At 45.2% G+C, this 21102-nt stretch overlaps 1 protein-coding gene across 1 annotated transcript in view; it reads left to right on the top strand.

The window, feature by feature from the left end:
* Positions 1–3682: 3682 nt before the first annotated feature.
* Positions 3683–21102, top strand: part of MTUS2 (microtubule associated scaffold protein 2) — a 257866-nt gene continuing 240446 nt past the window's right edge. Inside the window, exons 1-2 of the mRNA XM_055426319.2 lie at positions 3683–6089; positions 10310–10550. Coding sequence (XP_055282294.2) covers positions 3897–6089; positions 10310–10550 — 2434 coding nt within the window. The 5' untranslated portion in view covers positions 3683–3896. The remainder of the gene's footprint in view (positions 6090–10309; positions 10551–21102) is intronic.

A 21102-nucleotide genomic window follows, 5' to 3' on the forward strand; every position in this document is an offset into this window, starting at 1 on the left:
TGTTTTATTGGTTTACCTACATGCTTTTTGTATTTGTGCCAGAGGCACAAGGAAGACACCTTAAAAACTGAATAAAGAAAGAAGTGTGGCTGTACTGAGACTCCCCTCTGTGTCAGGGAACTGAGGCTGGGATCAGAGTGTCAGCACCCTGGTTAGGCTTGAGGCTAGACCTGGTGGTACCACTGGCCTTCTCGGGACCAGCCTGACCTAAGGAGTGGGAGGATGAGGACGTGAGTACAAAGTGGATAGAGCGGAAGTGCAACACGGCAGGGAGGGGAAGGTGTACACCTGTGCACAGGCGTGTGTGTTTGTCTTTTATCTTACTGTATTTTTTGTTTAAAAATTTTATTGAGTATAGTTGATTTACAGCATTGTATTCAAGTGTACAGCAAAGCAGTTCAGTTATACATATGCTTATATCTGTCCTTTTCTGATTCTTCTCTGATTCTTTTCTCATACAGTAGTTATAGAATATCGAGTAGTGTTCCCTATGTTATGCAGTCAGACCTTGTTGGTTATCTATCTTGATTTAGTTGTGTGTGGATGTTAATCATAGGTGTGTATGTTTGGACAGAATTCTGTGAACATGGGGGAAAAGAGTGGAAAGACCTAGGCTAGGATGTTTCTGTATCCTGTGGTGGGGAGTGGGGAGAAGGGAAAAATGAAAAAAAAATGACTGACAAAAACTTAGCTTATAGGAAATTATCTCATTAATGGGAAAAATACACGCTATGTGTAGATGCAAGCAAATGAAAGGAAAAGAATATTTATAGCAAGAATACTCTCATGGGGGATGTGAGGCCTGAGAATGACCTAACACTTGGAGCATGTGATATCGCTTTCTATACTGATACGTTAAATTTGATGATGTCCACAAACACCCTCTTCCAACAACACAAGAGAAGACTCTACACATGGACATCACCAGATGGTCAACACCAAAATCAGATTGATTATATTCTTTGCAGCCAAAGATGGAGAAGCTGTATACAGTTAGCAAAAACAAGACCAGGAGCTGACTGTGGCTCAGATCATGAACTCCTTATTGCCAAATTCAGACTTAAATTGAAGAAAGCAGGGAAAACCACTAGATCATTCAGATATGACCTAAATCAAATCCCTTATGATTATACAGTGGAAGTGAGAAATAGATTTAAGGGACTAGATCTGATAGATAGAGTGCCTGATGAACTTTGGACGGAGGTTTGTGACATTGTATAGGAGACAGGGACCAAGACCATCCTCATGGAAAAGAAATGCAAAAAAGCAAAATGGTTGTCTGAGGGGGCCTTACAAATAGCTGTGAAAAGAAGAGAAGCGAAAAGCAAAGGAGAAAAGGAAAGATATAGCAAGGAGAGATAAGAAAGCCTTCCTCAGCGATCAATGCAAAGAAATAGAGGAAAACAACAGAACAGGAAAAACAAGAGATCTCTTCAAGAAAATTAGAGATTCCAAGGGAACATTTCATGCAAAGATGGGCTCGATAAAGGACAGAAATGGTATGGACCTAACAGAAGCAGAAGATATTAAGAAGAGGTGGCAAGAATACACACAACTGTACAAAAAAGATCTTCACGACCAAGATAGTCACGATAACGTGATCACTGACCTAGAGCCAGACATCTTGGAATGTGAAGTCAAGTGGGCCTTAGAAAACATCACTACGAATAAAGCTAGTGGAGGTGATGGAATTCCAGTTGAGCTATTTCAAGTCTTGAAAGATGATGCTGTGAAAGTGCTGCACTCAATATGCCAGCAAATTTGGAAAACTCAGCAGTGGCCACAGGACTGGAAAAGGTCAGTCTTCATTCCAATCCCAAAGAAAGGCAATGCCAAAGAATGCTCAAGCTACCGTACAATTGCACTCATCTCACACGCTAGCAAAGACATACTCAAAATTCTCCAAACCAGACTTCAGCAATATGTGAACCATGAACTTCCAGATGTTCAAGTAGGTTTTAGAAAAGGCAGAGGCACCAGAAATCAAATTGCCAACATCCACTGGATCATGGAGAAAGCAAGAGAGTTCCAAAAAAACATCTATTTCTGCTTCATTGACTACGCCAAAGCCTTTGACTGTGTGGATCACAATAAACTGGAAAATTCTGAAAGAGATGGGAATCCCAGACCACCTGACCTGCCTCTTGAGAAACCTGTATGCAGGTCAGGAAGCAACAGTTAGAACTGGACATGGAACAACAGACTGGTTCCAAGTAGGAAAAGGAGTAAGTCAAGGTTGTAAATTGTCACCCTGCTTATTTAACTTATATGCAGAGTATATCATGAGGAACCCTGGGCTGGAAGAAGCACAAGCTGGAATCAAGATTGCTGGGAGAAATATCAGTAACCTCAGCTATGCAGATGACACCACCCTTATGGCAGAAAGTGAAGAGGAAGTCAAAGGCCTCTTGATGAAAGTGAAAGAGGAGAGTGAAAAGGTTGGCTTGAAGCTCAACATTCAGAAAACAAAGATCATGGCATCTGGTCCATCTTCATGGGAAATAGATGGAAAAACAGTGGAAACAGTGTCAGACTTTATTTTTTTGGGCTCCAAAATCACTGCAGATGCTGATTGCAGCCATGAAATTAAAAGACGCTTACTCCTTGGAAGGAAAGTTATGACCAACCTTGATAGTATATTAAAAAGCAGAGACATTACTTTGCCAACCAAGGTCCGTCTAGTCAAGGCAATGGTTTTTCCCATGGTCATGTATGGATGTGAGAGTTGGACTGTGAAGAAAGCTGATCGCCGAAGAATTGATGCTTTTGAACTGTGGTGTTGGAGAAGACTCTTGAGAGTGCCTTGTACTGCAAGGAGATCCAGCCAGTCCATTCTAAAGGAGATCAGTCCTGGGTGTTCATTGGAAGGACTGATGCTAAAGCTGAAACTGCAATACTTTGGCCACCTCATGCGACGAGCTGACTCACTGGAAAAGACTCTGATGCTGGGAAGGATTGGGGGTGGGAGGAGATGGGGACGACAGAGAATGAGGTGGCTGGATGGCATCACCGCCTCGATGGACATGAGTTTGAGTGAACTCCGGGAGTTGGTGATGGACAGGGAGGCCTGGGTTGCTGTGATTCATGGGGTCGCAGAGAGTCGGACACGACTGAACGACTGAACTGAACTGAACCATGTTTCTCCTTGTACAGATGAAGTTTTCCTTTGTAAGAAATAAAGCAGTCTGGAAGGTGGTGCTCTAAGATTGTGTAAATATCCTGTTTCTCAACAGTTTTGCACTTGGTGATTTTAGCAACCGTTGATGTCCCTCAGCCAAGATAATTATTACTCTGGTGAATAGAAAGTGGTGATTTTTCTAATTGTCTAATTTTTCTTGTATCAGTTGGTATTCTTCTGTGAAGAAGAACCTTTCTTTCTCCTCCGCCCTTTTTAATCAGTATCAGTATGAACTTGTGGATTTTTAAAGTATGAATTTAAGATTTAATGTGTGTTTATAATCCATTTCTAACATTAATCATTTCGATGTTATGTTCTCCCATATTTGGCTAGCAGGAGCCCCTATCAGAAAAGTTTTGGAGAAATAGTATCTGGATTGAGTGAATGAAGTAATGGGAGGAAAGTGATGAATAAATCTGTGTTTACCGAGAGTTTCTGTCAATCTAGTGTACTTTTCTTTTTCTTTCTCTCTAGGTCTCATGGACTAATTGGCTCTCATTCAGCTGGAACCTAACAGATAAGTCATCCTTCTGTGTATGAAGACAATTCTCGGTTTTAAAACTGCTCTGAAAATGATGAAATCAGGATCGCCCCGGTGACGCTGTCAGGGGGCAACAAGCAACTTGAGAATTTCCTCTTCTCCAGGTAGCAGCTTGAAGGAGACCCCTTTCCATTAAGGAGGACTGCATGGCAGGCAGCCCCCACTGACGGCTGGAAAATGAGTGTTCCGGTGGCTCCTAAGAAGTCGTGTTACAGCGAATTGCGGGACAGCAGAAATGGAGCAAAAAATAATAACGACCAAGTCCTGAGTTTGGGAGATGCCAATGCCAACCCCATCATGTTGGAGGTTGGCTCCTCTTCTGACGAGCCTGCCATGTGTGCTGTGCCAGAGGAAGTTGGAAATGCAAATTCGAGGGGACCAGAGAGTAGTCCCCGTGTCCCGAAGGAGTTTCACCCACTTCAGGGCTTTGAGAAGGCATCTCAGGCTGGCCCTACCGGCTTGAAGGATTTTAAATTCTCTCCGATGGCTCAGAGAGAATGGAATGAAGAGTCCGAGCTGGAGAGAGACGCAGACCACCTGCAGGCCCTTCGGGGTCTCCAGGGACCAGGTTTGCCGAGTCGGAGGGCTGTCATGGGAGAGTCCAGCCTGGAGGTTCCGGCTAAGCGGGAGTTTGATGTCCCCCGCCCTGTCCCCAAGGATAAGTTGGCCAAGACTCTTGACAACGAGGAACTGAGGAGGCATTCTTTGGAAAGAGCTAGCAGTTCTGTAGCAGTGGACGTGCTCACAAAGGAGCGGGCTGGGGGCCTGGCCTGGCCGCTTCCACAACCCACAGGGCTGGGGTCCCCAGAAGCCCCACATCTGGTGCCCGGTGGTGGGGAGGGGCCGCTGAAGATGGGGACAGCCCCTTCTCCAGGGCCGCCTTGTCCTCCGGTGGATGGGACTTCAGAGGGAAAGGGCGCACGTCATCCTAAACCATCTACCTCAGTAACCATGGAGACCGTCCCCTTAGAGACCCAGCCAGAGAGGGGACGGGTACCCAAGGTCAGCGCCCACAGCACAGTATCTTCTGCCCATCCAGAGTGCGCTCTTGATTGCTTTCCAGCCTCGAAGGATGTCCCAAGGAGGCCAGAAGCACAAGCAGGTCTGGGGAAGGTGGAGCCCAAGACAGAGCTGAAACCTGTCCAGCCCGGGGCCGTGCAGGAGTTCAAGTCCACCCAGGTGGGGGAGCTGGGGTGTCATCAGGGGCATGGCATGTCACCTCTCGGGAGAAAGGAGCCAGCTGGGGAGGCGCAGCCAGGAGCCTCGGCCTCTGGGTTGAGCAGCCTGGTACACGGCCTTCCCCACCCTCCAGGCGTGGGAAGAGACAGAGGTGAGCCGGAGAAGGGAGGTGAGGACGGTTCTCTCCGAACTGCCCCCAAACCAAGCCCCAGTTCCTCACGAGCTGCGGATCAGCAACCCACAGCCAGAAGTTTGCCAGGCGCAGCTCAGAAGCTGGGTGAAACGGTGCCCAACGGTGTGTCACCAGGGGATGGTCCTGTGGCTTTTGTTCCTGGAGATTCAACTGACAGCAGGCCCTCTGGTGCCAGCGACGAGAGAGGCGCCCTGGGAGGTGGGAACAATGTCAACACTATGGTTTTTGACTCAGATCCCTCTGTTGGAGAGAGCGAAACTGGGGTCCCTGAGCCCCGCAACCCTCCAAGCAGCCGCTCAGAAGCCAAGGAAGGCCAAAAGGTCTCTCTATCTGTTGCAGAGACCAGGAACCATCTAGAACCTGCAGTGAAGGCTGAAAGCACCTCCCCAGCGAGGACAGATGTCCTTCTCGGTGTCCCCGCGTCCCTCCACCCAGAGACAACTGTGAATGTGGCCCGCCAGCCTCCGCCACCCAGCAGCCGCTTTCAGGACTTGGGCACGTCAAGTGTGGATGTGGGGTCCCCCCCGGCCTCCCTACCTCCCGCTGACAGCAACGCCTCCCCCAAAGTGCCTGCCAAGAACGCCTGCCCTGGGGGCCTCCCCCGTCCCGAGGACACACCCACCTCACTGGAGGGGATGGTGGGCCCCCTGGCTGAAAAGAGGGAAGAGCGGGCGGACCCCAGGCCCGTTGTGATGCCCAAGCCCAAGCACGTGAGGCCCAAGATCATCACCTACATCCGGAGAAGCCCGCAGGCCCTCAGCCAGGTGGACGCGTCACTGGTTCCCGTGGGGCTCCCTTATGCTCCGCCTGCTTGCAGCGTGGCTCTCCCCAAAGAGGACAAGGCAGCAGGTGGTGACCTGAAGCCGGCTGCCGGCCTCTACGAGAAGTTCAAGCCGGACCTCCAGAGGCCCCGGGTGTTCAGCTCCGGACTAGTGGTGTCAGGGATCAAGCCCCCAGGACATCCCTTCAGTCCAATGAGTGAGAAGTTTTTGCAGGAGGTAAGAGAATGTCATTGTGAGACAGTCTGTGAGTTGAACATCCTAAAGTTCGTGAGGTGTTTTCAATGAATCATGAAAGCAGAGTGTCCTCTCAGCAAATTATAGATGCTGATGTATGTATTTGTACAGAAAGGGGTGTTTTGAACTAGAGCAGATTGCAGGCAAATGAACGGTTTCCACTGGAAGAGACTGATGATCAGAATGAGGTGGATCTAACATCTAAAGGGATTCTTTTAAATTCTACCTGACATAATATGTAAAAGTTAGAAAAGCATTTAAATTGGCTTCCATATTTAAATTGTTCTTGTTGTTGGTCAGTCGCTCAGTCGTGTCCAGCTCTTTGCGACCCCATGGCCTGCAGCACACCAGGCTTCCCTGTCCATCACCATCTCCTGGAGCTTGCTCAAACTCATGTCCATTGAGTTGGTGATGACATCCAACCATTTCATGCTCTGTCGTCCCCGTCTCCTCCTGCCTTCAGTCTTTCCCAGCATCAGGGTCTTTTCCAGTGAGTCGGGTCTTTGCATCAGGTGGCCAGAGTATTGGAGCTTCAGCTTCAGCTCAGTCCTTCCAGTGAACGTTCAGCGTTGATTTCCTTTGTTGTTGTTCAGTTGCTTAGTCGTGTCCAATTCTTTGCGACCCCGTGGACTGCAGCACGCCAGGCCTCGCTCTCCTTCACCATGTCCTGGAGTTTGCTTAAACTCATGGGCACTGAGTCAGTGATTTCCTTTAGGATTGACTAGTTTGATCTCCTTGCTGATAAGTGAGCACAATTCTTCTATAAAGTAGTGGGGAAAAAAAACCCAAATGAATATATTGTTCAAATTGCTCAGACTTGATCCTCTTCTGAAGGAGAATATTTCCCTATGGGAGACTTTTGTGTTTGTATGCAGTACAGTGAGTAGGAAATAACGTGTTAGGCACGGGCTCTGTTTTAGGTCAAAACAATAATTACAGCTAGCATTTAGTTGATGCCTGCTGTGTACTGGGACCACATAGCGTCACATTTCATCTTTGCCCATCTCTGCTAATCCTTGCTGTGATTCTCTGGAGAGTGGGACTGTGGTGCTCTCATCATTGTCCAGATGAGGAAGCAGATTTGGGGAGCTTTGAGTCCCTCATCTGAAGCCACAAAACCAGGGCAGCGCTGAGCTGGCCACCCGGGTCCTTACTGTGCTGCCCCTCTCAGTACCGCGGGACTGGGGCCAGTTGTCTCCCAGAGCTCAGAGAGCAGGTTTCCTCTGGACTCAAATCTCATGACAACCAGCGATCAATTGAGAGGAAAGTGAGACCAGGTCAGTGTTCTCCCTGACACTCTCCAGGTCTGCCCATGGACACGGGCTGGAGCCAGTAGGATGGCTCAGCTGTTCGGATGTGCTCCATCTGGCTCCTTCACTTCCTGACCACCTGGCCTTCCTTCCCGCTCCTTTTGCTGCCTCAGGGCCTTTGCACGTCCCTCTGCTCAGAATATTATCCTCTCAGGTACCTGAAAGACTCTCCTTCACATTCTGTAGTTCTCTCTGTTCAAAATGTCACTTCATTATGGAGTTTCATTTGAGGACGTGTAGGTGGTGCTGTGATAAAGAATCTGCCTGCTGGTGCAGGAGATGCAGGAGACTAGGATTTGATCCCTGGGTTGGAAAGATCTCCTCGAGAAGGAAATGGCTACCCACTCCAGTATTCTTGCCAGGAAAATTCCAAGGACAGAGTAGCCTTGTGGGCTACAGTCCATGGGGTGGCAAAGAGTTGGACACAACTGCTTCATTTAGTTCTTCAAATAAAGTAATTCTGTGCCACCTTCTCCCCCCAGAAAGATACCCCAGATTTTCCTCTGAGAGACACATTTGGGAGAAAAACTGTATTTGGAGATGTAGAGAAGAATCCTGTTACCGTTCTTTCTCTCTGACCCGTCTTATCGTTTCTTGTGTATATTTTCTATCTTTGTAGCTTCTGGTCCTTCCATAAAATATAGAGTAATTTCTATATTAGATGCACATTCCTCCCTGCCCACCCCCACAGATATTCTGTAGTCTGAACCGTGTGGAAGCCATCCCAAGTCTTCACGAACTGGCTTGAGTGTTCATGCAGCTTTAGTAGCTCTGAGGGGTTGGGAGAAACCCTGTTAGCAGGAGGACAGAAGTGCCACTGGCACCAGCCCCTTGATCTGAGGACTATTTTCTGCCATAATCAGAGACTCTAGGGCCCAGACCTTTTCTTCAGGCTACAGTAAGAACCTATTTGCTTGTGCGCCTGAAATGATTTTAGAAATTTGAAATCACGAGGATTCTTTAGTTTGCTTTTAAATTATTTCTCTAAAAATACTCCATTGGAGAAGGAGGGGAAAAAAAAACTCCATTTGAGGTTAATCCCTCTGTGTCTATGACTGTACAGTGACACCTGCTGTGTTTTGTCAATAAAGGTGAAAGAAAAGAGTGTGAAGCTTTTTTGTAGACACTTTTGTTTTATTAAAAATGCACAGATTAGGCATCTAAGGAATACTTTTTGTTATCTTACCAGAGACAAGTTACCCAACAAAATGATAGGCACTGAAGTTCCTGTAATCGGTAAGGTGGTTTTTGAATGATGGCATGATGAATTTTGACCCATGAAGCCTATCCAGTTTGAATAAAATGGAATAATTACTGAGATAAGACATTGCAATCTGAAAAACCCAACAGATGTAGGTTAGAAATGATAATTTCTTCATGAGAGTGCTTGCTGAAAGACATGAACATTGACACCAAACATTTAGACACTAAAATGTAAAAATAGAGGGAATATGAGTGTAATTGAAATGCCAAAGATTGATAGCGAGAGAGTACGTAGAAATAGTAAAAATTCTATCAGAGAGCAGATGTAGAATATCCTTTCATAGGAATATAATTTGCTGGAGGCTGAGTTCCGTCTGTCGACTATAGCGATCACACATATTTTACAATGTGATTATGATAAAACTTTAAATGCCTCCTCTTTTGTTTCAATACTGTCAATTTAAAGAGAACTTTTATCTATTTCGACTTTAAAAGAGTATTAATTTAAGGGTTTATCTCTTCAACAGCCTGGATCACAGCTTTATAGCCCCTGTTAAAGAATGTTGTTAAATGCCTGTGAGTCCTGAATAGGTAGGGGTTTGACTTGTAAAATGTATTGTGATTTAGAGTAGACTTAATTAACATGTATGTCTTTGCATAAGGCTCTGACTCTGCCTTTTTTTAACTTGAAGTAAGATTATTTTTCGGTGACTTATGTTCTTCATCTCTAGTATGAGGAAGCACTGATGCTATGAACAGGCTTTGTGAGTACAGAACTGCATATATAAAAGGTAGCCGTATGATTGCATATACGTAAGGTAGCCATCCACTGTGTTCTAATCCAAACTGTTAGCCACAGGAAGTAGTAACATGATAACATGATGTTATGTTATTGGATTCAGGAAAGAATGAAACATGATTCCTTTATTTAATAGATGTTTGTTGATTTCAGCTCTGTGCTAGACATTGTTCTAGGTGCTATGAATTCAACAGTCAACAAGACTCTGCCCCAAAACTTCCATTCTAGCGAAACTTGCTCAAACATTCCTGGAGGCACCACCATACTAGGGAAGACAATCAGAGGTAATTCAGTCTCTCATTTTTAATTGTATCAACAGAATATAGAGGCCTGAAAACACATCTTTCCATTAACTTCTCTGTTCTTCCATTAAATAACCTTTCCTCCCTCATTAACAATGCATAGTTTATTTCCTAAGTAGCCTAATAAAGACTTAACCTCAATTGATAAAGTTCATCAACCTGTTGTAAGACAAGGTCACCAGAAAAACTGTGCCTTTTCTCCTTAGGAATAATGAAACTTTCATAATTCCATGAACATTTGCTAAATTCTCGCCTTGCATCATTGACATTATTTATAGATTGGACTACTTGCACAATTTCCAATGATTTCATAATGATAAAATTTTAAAATCTTATGGAGGGAGTTCTTGTTTCTCCCAGTGGAATGTAGATTCATAGAGTATTAGAACCAGCATAGATCGAAGGGATCATCCCGTTGCAGTCAACTTAGAGATGAAGACCCTGGGCCCAGAGAAGGTAAGTGATGGGTGATGGAGCAGCTCAGTGATGCCAGAGTGGTCATTGTTGGAGCCTTGGTCATAGGACGAGGTTCAGTGCTCATCCTATGATGTGCAGTTTTCTGATTGAGCTCCTGGTCATTTATCCTAGGTTGCAGAACGCCCTGGAAAAGAAGAATTTTGTTCTCCTCCCTATACTCATTACGAAGTTCCCCCAACTTTCTATCGATCGGCCATGCTCCTTAAGCCCCAGCTGGGATTGGGTGCAGTGTCACGTTTACCGTCTGCCAAGAGCAGGATCCTGATTGCGAGTCAGAGGTCTTCAGCGAGTGCCATCCACCCACCGGGAACCATAGCCGCAGCTGCCAGTCTCTACAGTTCTGACCCTGCAGGTAACCAATGCAGCACGGACTGCTTTTCCTGCTGTGCTTTCAAATAGTGAGCGAATAAAATGAGGGTAGCTGTCTAAAGTAGGAATGCCTCTCTTTTAGAAGGGCCTTTTCCCGTTCTTCCGTTTGATTGTGGATAGGGACACTTGTCAAGACTCCAGTATCTACCACTGTCTTCCTCAGCATCACTCTTAAAGTGAGGGCCCTTATAATCACCACTTTACAGCTTTTAGTTTCTCCCTTCCCTGATACATCTTATGGATCAGGGCTCAAAAAATTGTTTCTGTAAAGGGCTGCTGCTGCTGCTGCTAAGTCGCTTCAGTCGTGTCCGACTCTGTGCGACCCCATAGATGGAAGCCCACCAGGCTCCCCCGTCCCTGGGATTCTCCAGGCAAGAACACTGGAGTGGGTTGCCATTTCCTTCTCCAATGTGTGAAAGTGGAAAGTGAAAAGTGAAAGTGAAGTCGCTCAGTCGTGTCCGACCCTTAGCGACCCCACGGACTGCAGCCTACCAGGCTCCTCCATCCATGGGATTTTCTAGTCAATAGTACTGGAGCTACATAGTATTAATAAATATTTTAGGCTCTCTGGGCCATAATGATCTGTGTTGTAACTACTTAGCATGAAAGTAGCCAGAGACAGTATGTGAATGTGTGGATGCAACTGTGTTTCAACACAGCTTAATTTGCACAAACAGATACAGGCACACCTTGGAGATGCTGTGGGTTCAGTTCCAGTATTTGTTTCACGCAGTAAAGCGAGTTTTGAGGTTTTTTTCTTGTGTGTGGTTTCCCAGTGCACCTAAAAATTATGTTCATGCTGTGTGTTCTCAGTCTCTCAGTCATGTCTGACTCTTTGGGAACCCATGGACTGTAGCCCACCAGACTCCTCTGTCCATGCGATTTTCCAGGCAAGAGTACTAGAGTGGGTAGGGTAGCTCCTCCAGGGGATCTTCCCGACCCAGGAGTTGAACTCATGTCTCCTGTTTCTCCTCCATTACAGACAGATTCTTTACCCACTGAGCCATCTGGGAAGCACTGGAGTCTATTAAATGTGCAATAACATTATGTATTAAAAAGCAGTGTATCTACCTTAATTAAGAGCTGATTATTTATAAAAAAGTCTGAGCCATCATCTGAGCCTTCAACAAGTCATGCTAATAACATCAAATATGACTGATCACGGATCAGCATAACAAGCGTAATAGTAATTTAAACGTTTGGAATATTGTGAGACTTACCAAAATGTGACACAGAAACATGAAGTGAGCAAATGCTCACTTGGCGCTGATAGAGTCCTCGAGGGGGGTTGCCACAAATTTTTGATTTATTAAAAAATGCAGCATTTGCGAAGTGCAGTAAAATGAGGTATGTCTGTAGGGGACTGGATTTGGCCTGTGGAGAGAGACCTTCCTGCAGTATAGCAGTGACCATATCACTCTTTTTAGCTTTTACATGTCTTGAATAACCCGTGTTTGCCCACAGAATGGCCCTGCCACCTGCCCCAGCCCCATCCTGTTCTGCACTGGCTGGACCATGTCCCCCGCCCCCCGATGTTCTCGGCTCTTCTCTTTCTGTCTCTCTGTCCCTTCTTCTGCTCATGTCATTTCCTCTAAGTTTTATTGTTCTATCTTATTACAGAAATAATATATACCTGTTGTAAAAAATTTTGAATATAGAAAAGTATAAAGAATAAAGTCACTGTACTTACATTTTTAGCATCCAGCCAGAGTTAATATTATGGAATTTTTTTCTTCCCACTTGTTTCTTTCTGTGCCTGCCGTAATAATTAGTTGAATTAATACTGAATGTGAATTTTTATTTTTCCTGCTAATATTATATTGTAGGCATTTCCTATGCTGTCAGTGTTTTAGAAATATTTTAATGGCAGCACAAGATTCTGTTTTATTCACTTATTTATTGTTTTAACAAATTCTGGGTGGTTATTATGTGCTAACAGTTGTAAATGAGGGCTGCAGCAGCGAGCAGAGAACTCCTGCCTTTGTGCAACTTAGTCTAACGGATGAAATAGACAGTAAAAAAGCACAAAGATAAATGCACCATTAGAGACTGTGATAAGTGTTAGGAAAGCGAGAAACATGGTGCTTTGAGAAATTGCAACCATAAGAGTGTTTTATGAATGGGACAAAGGTGGTTCTGGGCAGCCTCTTGGAGGAGGTAGAACGGGTGGGGAATAGAATCAGGATTTACTTATGCAAATTGGGCTTTGCTCATTCTCTACTGCCTTCCATAATGTTGCAGTTTGAATCTTTGAATTTATTTGTTTTGTTTCATATTCTTCTCTTAGATTATCTGAAGTGTAATTATTGCATAAATGCATATTCCAAACATGTTTTAAGGCTGACTTATTTTCTATGAAACGTGTAATAATTGTTTTCATACTGTCGTTGAGAGTGCTTCTCAATGCCACACTCTTGCCAGTGTTGAGTATCGCCATTGCAGTGATTATCACTGCTACTGCTATTATCATTGTATTTCTTTTCAAAAATGTTATGTTTTACTTGGCTGCGTCGGGTCTTAGTTGTGGCATGCAAACTCGTGGTTGCAGCATGTAGAATTTCTGACCAGGGGTCACACCCAGGCCCCTTGCATTGGGAGCATGGAGTCTTAGCCACTGGACCACCAGGGACGTTCCTGCAATTCTTTTTTTGTTAGTGGAAGAAAACATTTTTTCATCTGTTTGTCATTTTGTGAGTTGTCATTTACTCAGGTGATTACTGGCCGTCATAGTGGTTAGTTGTTTTCTTGGCAAGCACTGCTATAGAAATCAGATGATTTTTTACCGGTTCCCATGGTATGTGTGTATTATGATGGATCTACCTGCTGTTACAGGACTGCTGCAGGTTAATTATGTGTTCAGTCACTCATTCAACAATTAGTGCTGCGGGGCTGTTACATGTCAGCCTTGTTCTAGGTGTGGGATAAAGCTGTGACAACAGAAAAAAGTCCTGGTCCTTGGTTTAGAATTTTAGGATGGGAGTGGGCACACTTTTTTTTTTTTTTTTAGTGGATAAATAAATCACATTGTTTATTGGGAGCAGTTATTCAGTCGCTCAGTCATGTCTGACTCTTTGCGACCCTATGAACTGCAGCATGCCAGGCTTTACTAGTATTGAAGAAAATGAAACAGAGAAGGACGAGTAGGAAGTTTGGGACAGGAAGAAGGGGGATTCCAATTTTATTTTTTGAAGAAATAGTGTTAAATGTTTATTTAAGCATCTACTTGCATTTTCTGCTCCCTTTATGTTTTTATGGCTTTTTTGGTTGTTTTATTTTCATTTATTGTATATATTTCCTTGGTCATGCTCCATGGCACTCAGGATCTCATGGCACATCCTGACCATGGATGGAACCTGAGCCCCCTGCATTGGGAGTGTGGAGACTTAACCACTGGGTCACCAGGGAAGTCCTAGGATTCCAATTTTAAATAGAGGGGTTGGGAAAGACCTCCCTGAGAGATGACCTTTAAGCCAGTCCCCAAAGGAGGACAGGGAGGAAAGAGCCAGTGCAAAGGCCCTGGGGTGGCAGGAAGGCCAGGGAGGCTGCCGCTGAGTGACAGGGCGGGAGGACAGGTTGAGAATGGTAGTAGACAGGTGATTGGCATGGAGGGGACTTGCAGGAGGCCCCAGAAGGTCATCAACCTTTGGCTCTGAGTGAGGAAACCATTGGAAGCTTTGGAAGCGGAGAAGTGGGGCAGTGTTATCGGAGTTTTGCGTCAACAGGACCGCTCTCGAGTCCCAGGTTGAGAGCACGCGCTAAGAGGACAGTTTGTCTGCGTTATCTCCCTTCCCTGCCCCACACACTGCCCTCAACTCTGCAGACCTTGATCTGTGTCTTCAGCTCCCTGTGATGACTCTGAGCCCCTCCTGCATCTGCTCTGGCATGGACCATGCCTCCAGGCGAAGGGAGCGGCAGTGATCAGGCTCCTCTCTTCGTTTTCCTTCTCCAAAGGGTCACATTCCTATGTTGGCTGTTGCGCAACTTCTTCCGAGTCCTCCATGGCAGACTCTCCCACTGGGACCCCCGACCCATTCCCTGTGTGTGTGTGTGTGAGTTGCTCAGTTGTGTCTGACCCTTTGCGACCCCATGGACTATAGCCCACCAGGCTCCTCTGTCCATGGGATTTCCCAGGCAAGAATACTGGAGTGGGTTGCCATGCCCTCCTCCAGGGGATCTTCTTGATCCAGAGATCCAACCCACATCTTTCATGTCTCCTGAATTGGCAGGCGAGTTCTTTACCACTCTATGTGGGGAGCATCGTGGCTTTAATGTGGCTTAAAAGAACCAGATATGCTATAAATACAAGCTAGTCCACAAAGCATGTTCTCCCAGTTTCTTTGTTGTAAATTAGTACTCTTTCCTAAGACCCTTAAAATTTTACAGATCTTAAAGTGATTTTGCTGAAAAATAAACCTAAGCACTTCCTTACTTTGTACATAATTACTTGTTTTGTATATGGCATTTTCTGACTCTACAGTCAGGCATAAACTTATGAAGTTTCACTGTCAAATTCAAGATGCTATTTAAGTGCTCAAAGGACAACAGCAGGACTGCTAGTTACCTCCGTTTGTTGTTGCTGAGTCGTTCAGTCCTTTCTGACTCTTTTGACCCCATGGACTGTAGCCTGCCAGGCCCCTCTGTCCATGGGATTTCCTAGGCAGGAATACTGGAGTGGGTTGCCATTTCCTTCTCCAGGGGGATCTTCCTGACCCCAGGAATTAAACCCAAGTCTCTCGCGTCTTCTGTACTGGCAGGTGGATTCTTTACCACTGAGCCACTGGGGAAGCCCCAGTTACCTCCCTCTAGGTGGACATAAAATCTGTCTTAGTGAAACCTAAGATTGACTATAAAAACAATTTGTTAAGAAAACACATTTTTTTATTAGACCCTTCACTACTAAAGAGTTAAAAAAGAAGTTCTTTTTATGTGTTATGTATTATGCTCCTTTTTTCTGAAGAATGTCTCTCATGGCCTAATATGTTATGTAAAAATTGTTCACTTATATAGTGCACACCGTGTCAGGATATAATTTGTATTCATGGAAATAAATATACCCAGCGTTGCTGAAAGCATGGCAGTTTCATGTCAACTAGTGCACCCTGAGAGAACTATAATATTTTTTGATAGGGATAGTTAAAGTATCAGAATAAAGTTTTGAAAAGACAAGATGAGAATACTTTACTCTAGAAATAACCAGAGAAGTTCAATCAGAAAAGGTAAGTTGAGACAGTTTTTTTCAGCTTGTTTTATTATGAATTCTTCTTGTTAAAAGTAAATTGTATTTTAGAGCCCAACATACTGGGTAAACTTGCCTCTTCAGTAAACTTTTTCAAAAGGCAGGTTGAATCCTGCCAAATTTTAAAATGTAGGGCTATCAATAATGTAACATATATTGAAAAACAAGTAAACTTGATTGGAACAATTTAAAACAGAAGCATAGTATTAATTTTTGAAAAGTCTGAGCAGTCATGATAATGTCAGAATGTGGAAGCTCTTAGTATACTGACCAATGTTTGGAATGTAATCAATGAATCCAGTATCTCTCACCTGGCCTCCCAGGTCTCCAAGGGCAGGTCTTCCTGCTGGAGCCTGTTTGTATCTCTTTCTTTTCATGCTGGTCTCCGTACCCCCACCCCATGGCCTCCTTTCAGTTCTTTATGCATTTCAACCCCTTCCTGACAAAAGGCTTCTGTGGTCAGCATGCCTTCCAGAACACACTTCCTCAGGCACACTCCAAGACTGGCCCCGTCTTCTCCTTCAGGTCTCAACATAAATGTCATGGCTCCAAGGACTTCCCTGGTGGTCCTGTGGTTATTCACCTCCCAGTGCAGGGGTACAGGTTCGATCCCTGTTCGGGGAACTAAGATCTCACATGCCTCATGCCCAAAAACCAAAACATAAAACAGAAGCAATATTGTAACAAATTCAGTGAAGACTTTAAAAGTGGCCCACATCAAAAAAAAAATCTTAAAAAGATATAAATGTCGTGGCCCCAGAAAGAAACCTGACTGTGATTCCCCTATTCAGGGCCCCTTCTCAATTAGGTACTTTCTAACACATTTTCCTGTTTGTTTCCTTCACTAATTTATATCATGGTCTGTAATTATCTTATTTTGCCTTTGCATACTGGCCTTCTCTTACTCCGCTGCAGTGCATAGTCTATGAGAAAAAGTGAAAGTCACTCAGTTGTGTCTGACTCTTTGCAACCCCATGGACTATCCAATCCATGGAAATCTCCAGGCCGGAATACTGGAGTGGGTAGCATTTCCCAGGGGATCTTCCCACCCCAGGAATTGAACCAGGGTCTCCTGCATTGCAGGCAGATTCTTTACCATCTGAGCCACCAGGGAAGCCCAGTCCGTGAGAACAGGCATTTAGAACTGCAATATCTATTGAATAAATGTTAACAGTAGCAGCAGCAGTAGGAGCTCTTGTGGTTTTTTTTCCCCATCATTAGGGTAAGTTGATAAAGTGCTGAGATGATTTGGAGCAGAAGCAGGCAAATTAAGGACAGATAGTAAATATTTTAAGCTTTGTGGGCCAAACAGCCTCTGTTACAACTACTCCACTCTGCCATCATTAGAGCAGAAGTGCCCACGCCAAGTGAACGAGCGTGGCCAGGTTCCAGTGAAGCTCTTTTTACAGAAACAAACGGCCAACCTGCGGGCTGTAGTTTGCTGACCGAATGCGGTTTCAGAGAATCACCAGTGTTTGAGATGTTCACATCATTCCTTTTCCCAATATTTTATTCATTCTGCTGTTGAGCAGAGGTTTTCTGGGGACCTGGTGTGGGCCAGGTGCTGGCCTGTGTTTGGGATGCACAGATTAAAATATATAGCCCAAACTTGGCAAAAATGTATAGAGACATATCAGTAATTACAATAGGAAGAGAGATGCATTTGATAGAGATTTTCAGAATGCACATGAGCGGGGTACCCAACTCAGCTCAGGCAGGTGGGTACCCAACTCAGCTCGGGCAGGTGGTGCTCTGGAAGGCTTCTCCAGATGAGGAGATGAGATGAGTTTTGCAGGATGAATAGGAGTTTCCCAGAAGGGGTAAAGGTAGCACGCGTATACCGGTCAGAGAGAGAGGTCATGAGTTTGGTGATGCAGATCCCTTACAGGGACCGATTACTCGGTCAGAAGTACCGGAAAATGCTTTATAGGGTGGGGGTGGGGCGGACACTTAGTCATTGGACACAGGCAGGGCTCGAGGTTCCTTGGGGACATTTGGGTAGAAACCTCCAAAGGGCAGAAATGGGGGCTGGAGAGAGGTCTACGCCAAAGGTCAACATGGGAGTTGTTGTCCCCACCTCGACGTGAGCAAATGGGTAAGAGAGGGAGAACAGAGTACAGAAAAGGTCACGAAGGGGGCAGTGTGCCCGCATCCAAGGGGTAGCTGAAGGGAGAAGCCTGCAAGATGCAGGACGCCCACCACAGTGTGGGTGGCTGGTGGGGGAAATGGGGGAAAATGCAGTGTTCTAGTCTAATGAAGAGGGAGCATCCAAGGCAGAAAAATGGTCAAATCTGTCTCACAGGAGACAGGACAAGTACAAATGCAAAGAGGCGGTTGGGATGGGAAATTAGGAAGCAGTTGGTGACCTAGTTTTGAATGAGCAATTTTAGTAGAACATGGGGGCGGAAGTCACATATTAGTGAGTTGAGAAGTGAATGAAAAGTGAGGGAGTGGAGGCAATGAGAATAGACTCCTGTTTCTAAAAACACCCCAATGGAGAAGAGCGTGCGGTGCTCGCTGCCAGGCAAGGGGGGTTGTGTTTTGTTTTGTTGTTCAGACTGTGATCCAAGGGATCTTCCCTATCCAGGGGTCAAACCCATGTCTCCTCATTGGCAGGCAGATTCTTTATTACCGAGTCACCTGGGAAGCCTCCCCCTGCCAAATAAAAACTAGAATGAAAATAGTTTATTGGCATCATTTAAGTGCCATATTATTATTTTTATCATGGTTTTACTTAGTTTCACGAGAACTATGTAGCATCTACCAAGAAAAATTTAAATCCGATGGGAAAACATCCCTGTAAAGACAAACAAACAGTGGAATTCCTGAGATGGTCAAAGAGGTGAAGAAGGAAATGGCAGCCCTCTCCAGTATTCCTGCCTGGAGAATCCCATGGACAGAGGAGCCTGGTGGGCTACAGCCCCTGAGATCACAAAGAGTCGGATACGACTCAGCACGGACACATGCACACGTGGTCAGGGGGCATACGGTGTAGCTATGGTTTCTTTGGGGTCTTAATGACACCGGATGACCTTGGGGCATGTCTCGGAGGCTTCCGAAGAACACTGTTTGTTTTGGCATTTGTATTATTAATAGTTTATCTCTCAGTATTACCATTACTACGTACTGCTGGAATGGACATTGGTAGTAGCTGTGTTTTTATCGTGCGTTTGGCCATTCCAACTTTGGTTTACTATTGCTGCAACTGAGCATGCCCAATAATGCCCTGCAGGAATTAGTACAAACGCGAATTTCCTCAGCCAGGACCCAGAGACAGCTTCCGTGGCTCTGGGGTGGGTCACAGACTTAACAACTGTTCTACTTATTTGGACAAACACTGTTCGTATACATAATAAATATTGAGCACTTGCTGTGCGTCAAGTTGTTCTAGGCCCTTAGGATACAACTGTGAACAAGACTGGCAAGATCCACAGGCAGTTACGATGCAGTGTGATTTAGTGCTGCGACCACAAAGTCTTCAGGGCCCAGGAGAACAGAGGAGGGGATCTAACCCCAAGTTGGGGGGCAGGAAAGTTTCTCAGGTGTAGTGTGGTGTGAAGGAGTGAAGGATTTGATGTTGTTCCCTTCCTCTTTCTCTTGGGATGAATGTGTTGTTTCCGTGTTTGTTTTGCTGGAGTACATCCTTGGTAATTTCCAGAGAGAGTTCAAGGAAAGCAAACTCGCTGAGATTTTGCCTTTCTGAAACTGTCTTTCACTTGATCAAATAGCATTTTCTGGGTTGAAAATGAGTTTCTTTCAAAACATGCAGACTTCCTGCTGCTGCTGCTGCTACTGCTAAGTTGCGAAGTTGTGTCCGACTCTGTGCGACCCCATAGACGGAAGCCCACCAGGCTCCCCCGTCCCTGGGATTCTCCAGGCAAGAACACTGGAGTGGGTTGCCATTTCCTTCTCCAATGCACGAAAGTGAAAAGTGAAAGTGAAGTCGCTCAGTCGTGTCCAACTCTTCGCGACCCCATGGACTGCAGCCTACCAGGCTCCTCCATCCATGGGATTTTCCAGGCAAGAGTACTGGAGTGGGGTGCCATTGCCTTCTCCGATTTATCTTGCTGAGACTTACTAAATTCTATTTCCCTTCAGCTCTGGGCAATCATCTCATCATCTTGTGTTCTTGTTCAGTCCAACTTCTCTGTTTTCTCTGTCTTCTGGAATTCCTATTATTTGGTATTTTGACCTGCCAAAGTGGTGACTTATGTCTAGTTTTTCTTTCATTAAAAAAAACATTTTTAAGATTTTTTTTCATGTAGACCATTTTTGAAATCTTTATTGAATTTGTTACCATGTTTTGATTTTTTTTTGGCTGAGAGACATGTGGGATTTCCCAGGCAGTTCAGTTCAGTTCAGTTGCTCAGTCGTGTCCGACTCTTTGCGACCACGTGAACCACAGCACGCCAGGCCGCCCTGTCCATCACCAACTCCCGGAGTTTACTCAAACTCATGTCCATTGAGTCGATGATGCCATCCAACCATCTCATCCTCTGTTGTCCCCTTCTCCTCCTGCCTTCAGTCTTTCCCAGCATCAGGGTCTGTTCAAATGAGTCAGCTCTTTGCATCAGGTGGCCAAAGGATTGGAGTTTCAGCTTCATCATCAGTCCTTCCAATGAATATTCAGGACTGATTTCCTTTAGGAAACTGGTTGGATCTCCTTGCAATCCAAGGGACTCTCAAGAGTCTTCTCCAACTCCACAGTTCAAAAGTGTCAATTCTTTGGTACTCAGTTTTCTTTATAGTCCAACTCTCACCTCCATACATGTCTACTGGAAAAACCATAGCCTTGACTAGACGGACCTTTGTTGGCAAAGTAATGTCTCTGCTTTTTAATATGCTGTCTAGGTTGCTCATAACTTTTCTTCCAAGGAGTGAGCGTCTTTTAATTTCATGTCTGCAGTCACCATCTGCAGTGATTTTGGAGCCCAGAAAAAGAAAGTCTGTCACTGTTTCCACTTCCCAATGAGTGAAGTCACTCAGTCGTGTCCGGTTCTTTGTGACCCCATGGACTGTAGTGTACCATGTTCCTCTGTCCATGGGATTTTCCAGGCAAGAATACTGGAGTGGGTTGCCATTTCCTTCTTTAGAGGATCTTCCCGACCCAGGGATCGAACCCAGGTCTCCTGCATTATAGGCAGACGCTTGACCATCTGAGCCACTTCCCAACCAGAGATCAAACCCATACCTCCTGCACTGGAAGGCCAAGTCTCAACCTCTGGACCACCAGGGAAGCCTCTGTAGTGTTTCTTACATGTTCTCTCTTTCTTCATGCTTCTCCTCATTTTAGTCTCAC

This window comes from Moschus berezovskii, chromosome 13 (assembly GCF_049115385.1).
Source record: "Moschus berezovskii isolate FMDL1 chromosome 13, NW_MosBer_1.0, whole genome shotgun sequence".
NCBI lineage: Eukaryota > Metazoa > Chordata > Mammalia > Artiodactyla > Moschidae > Moschus > Moschus berezovskii.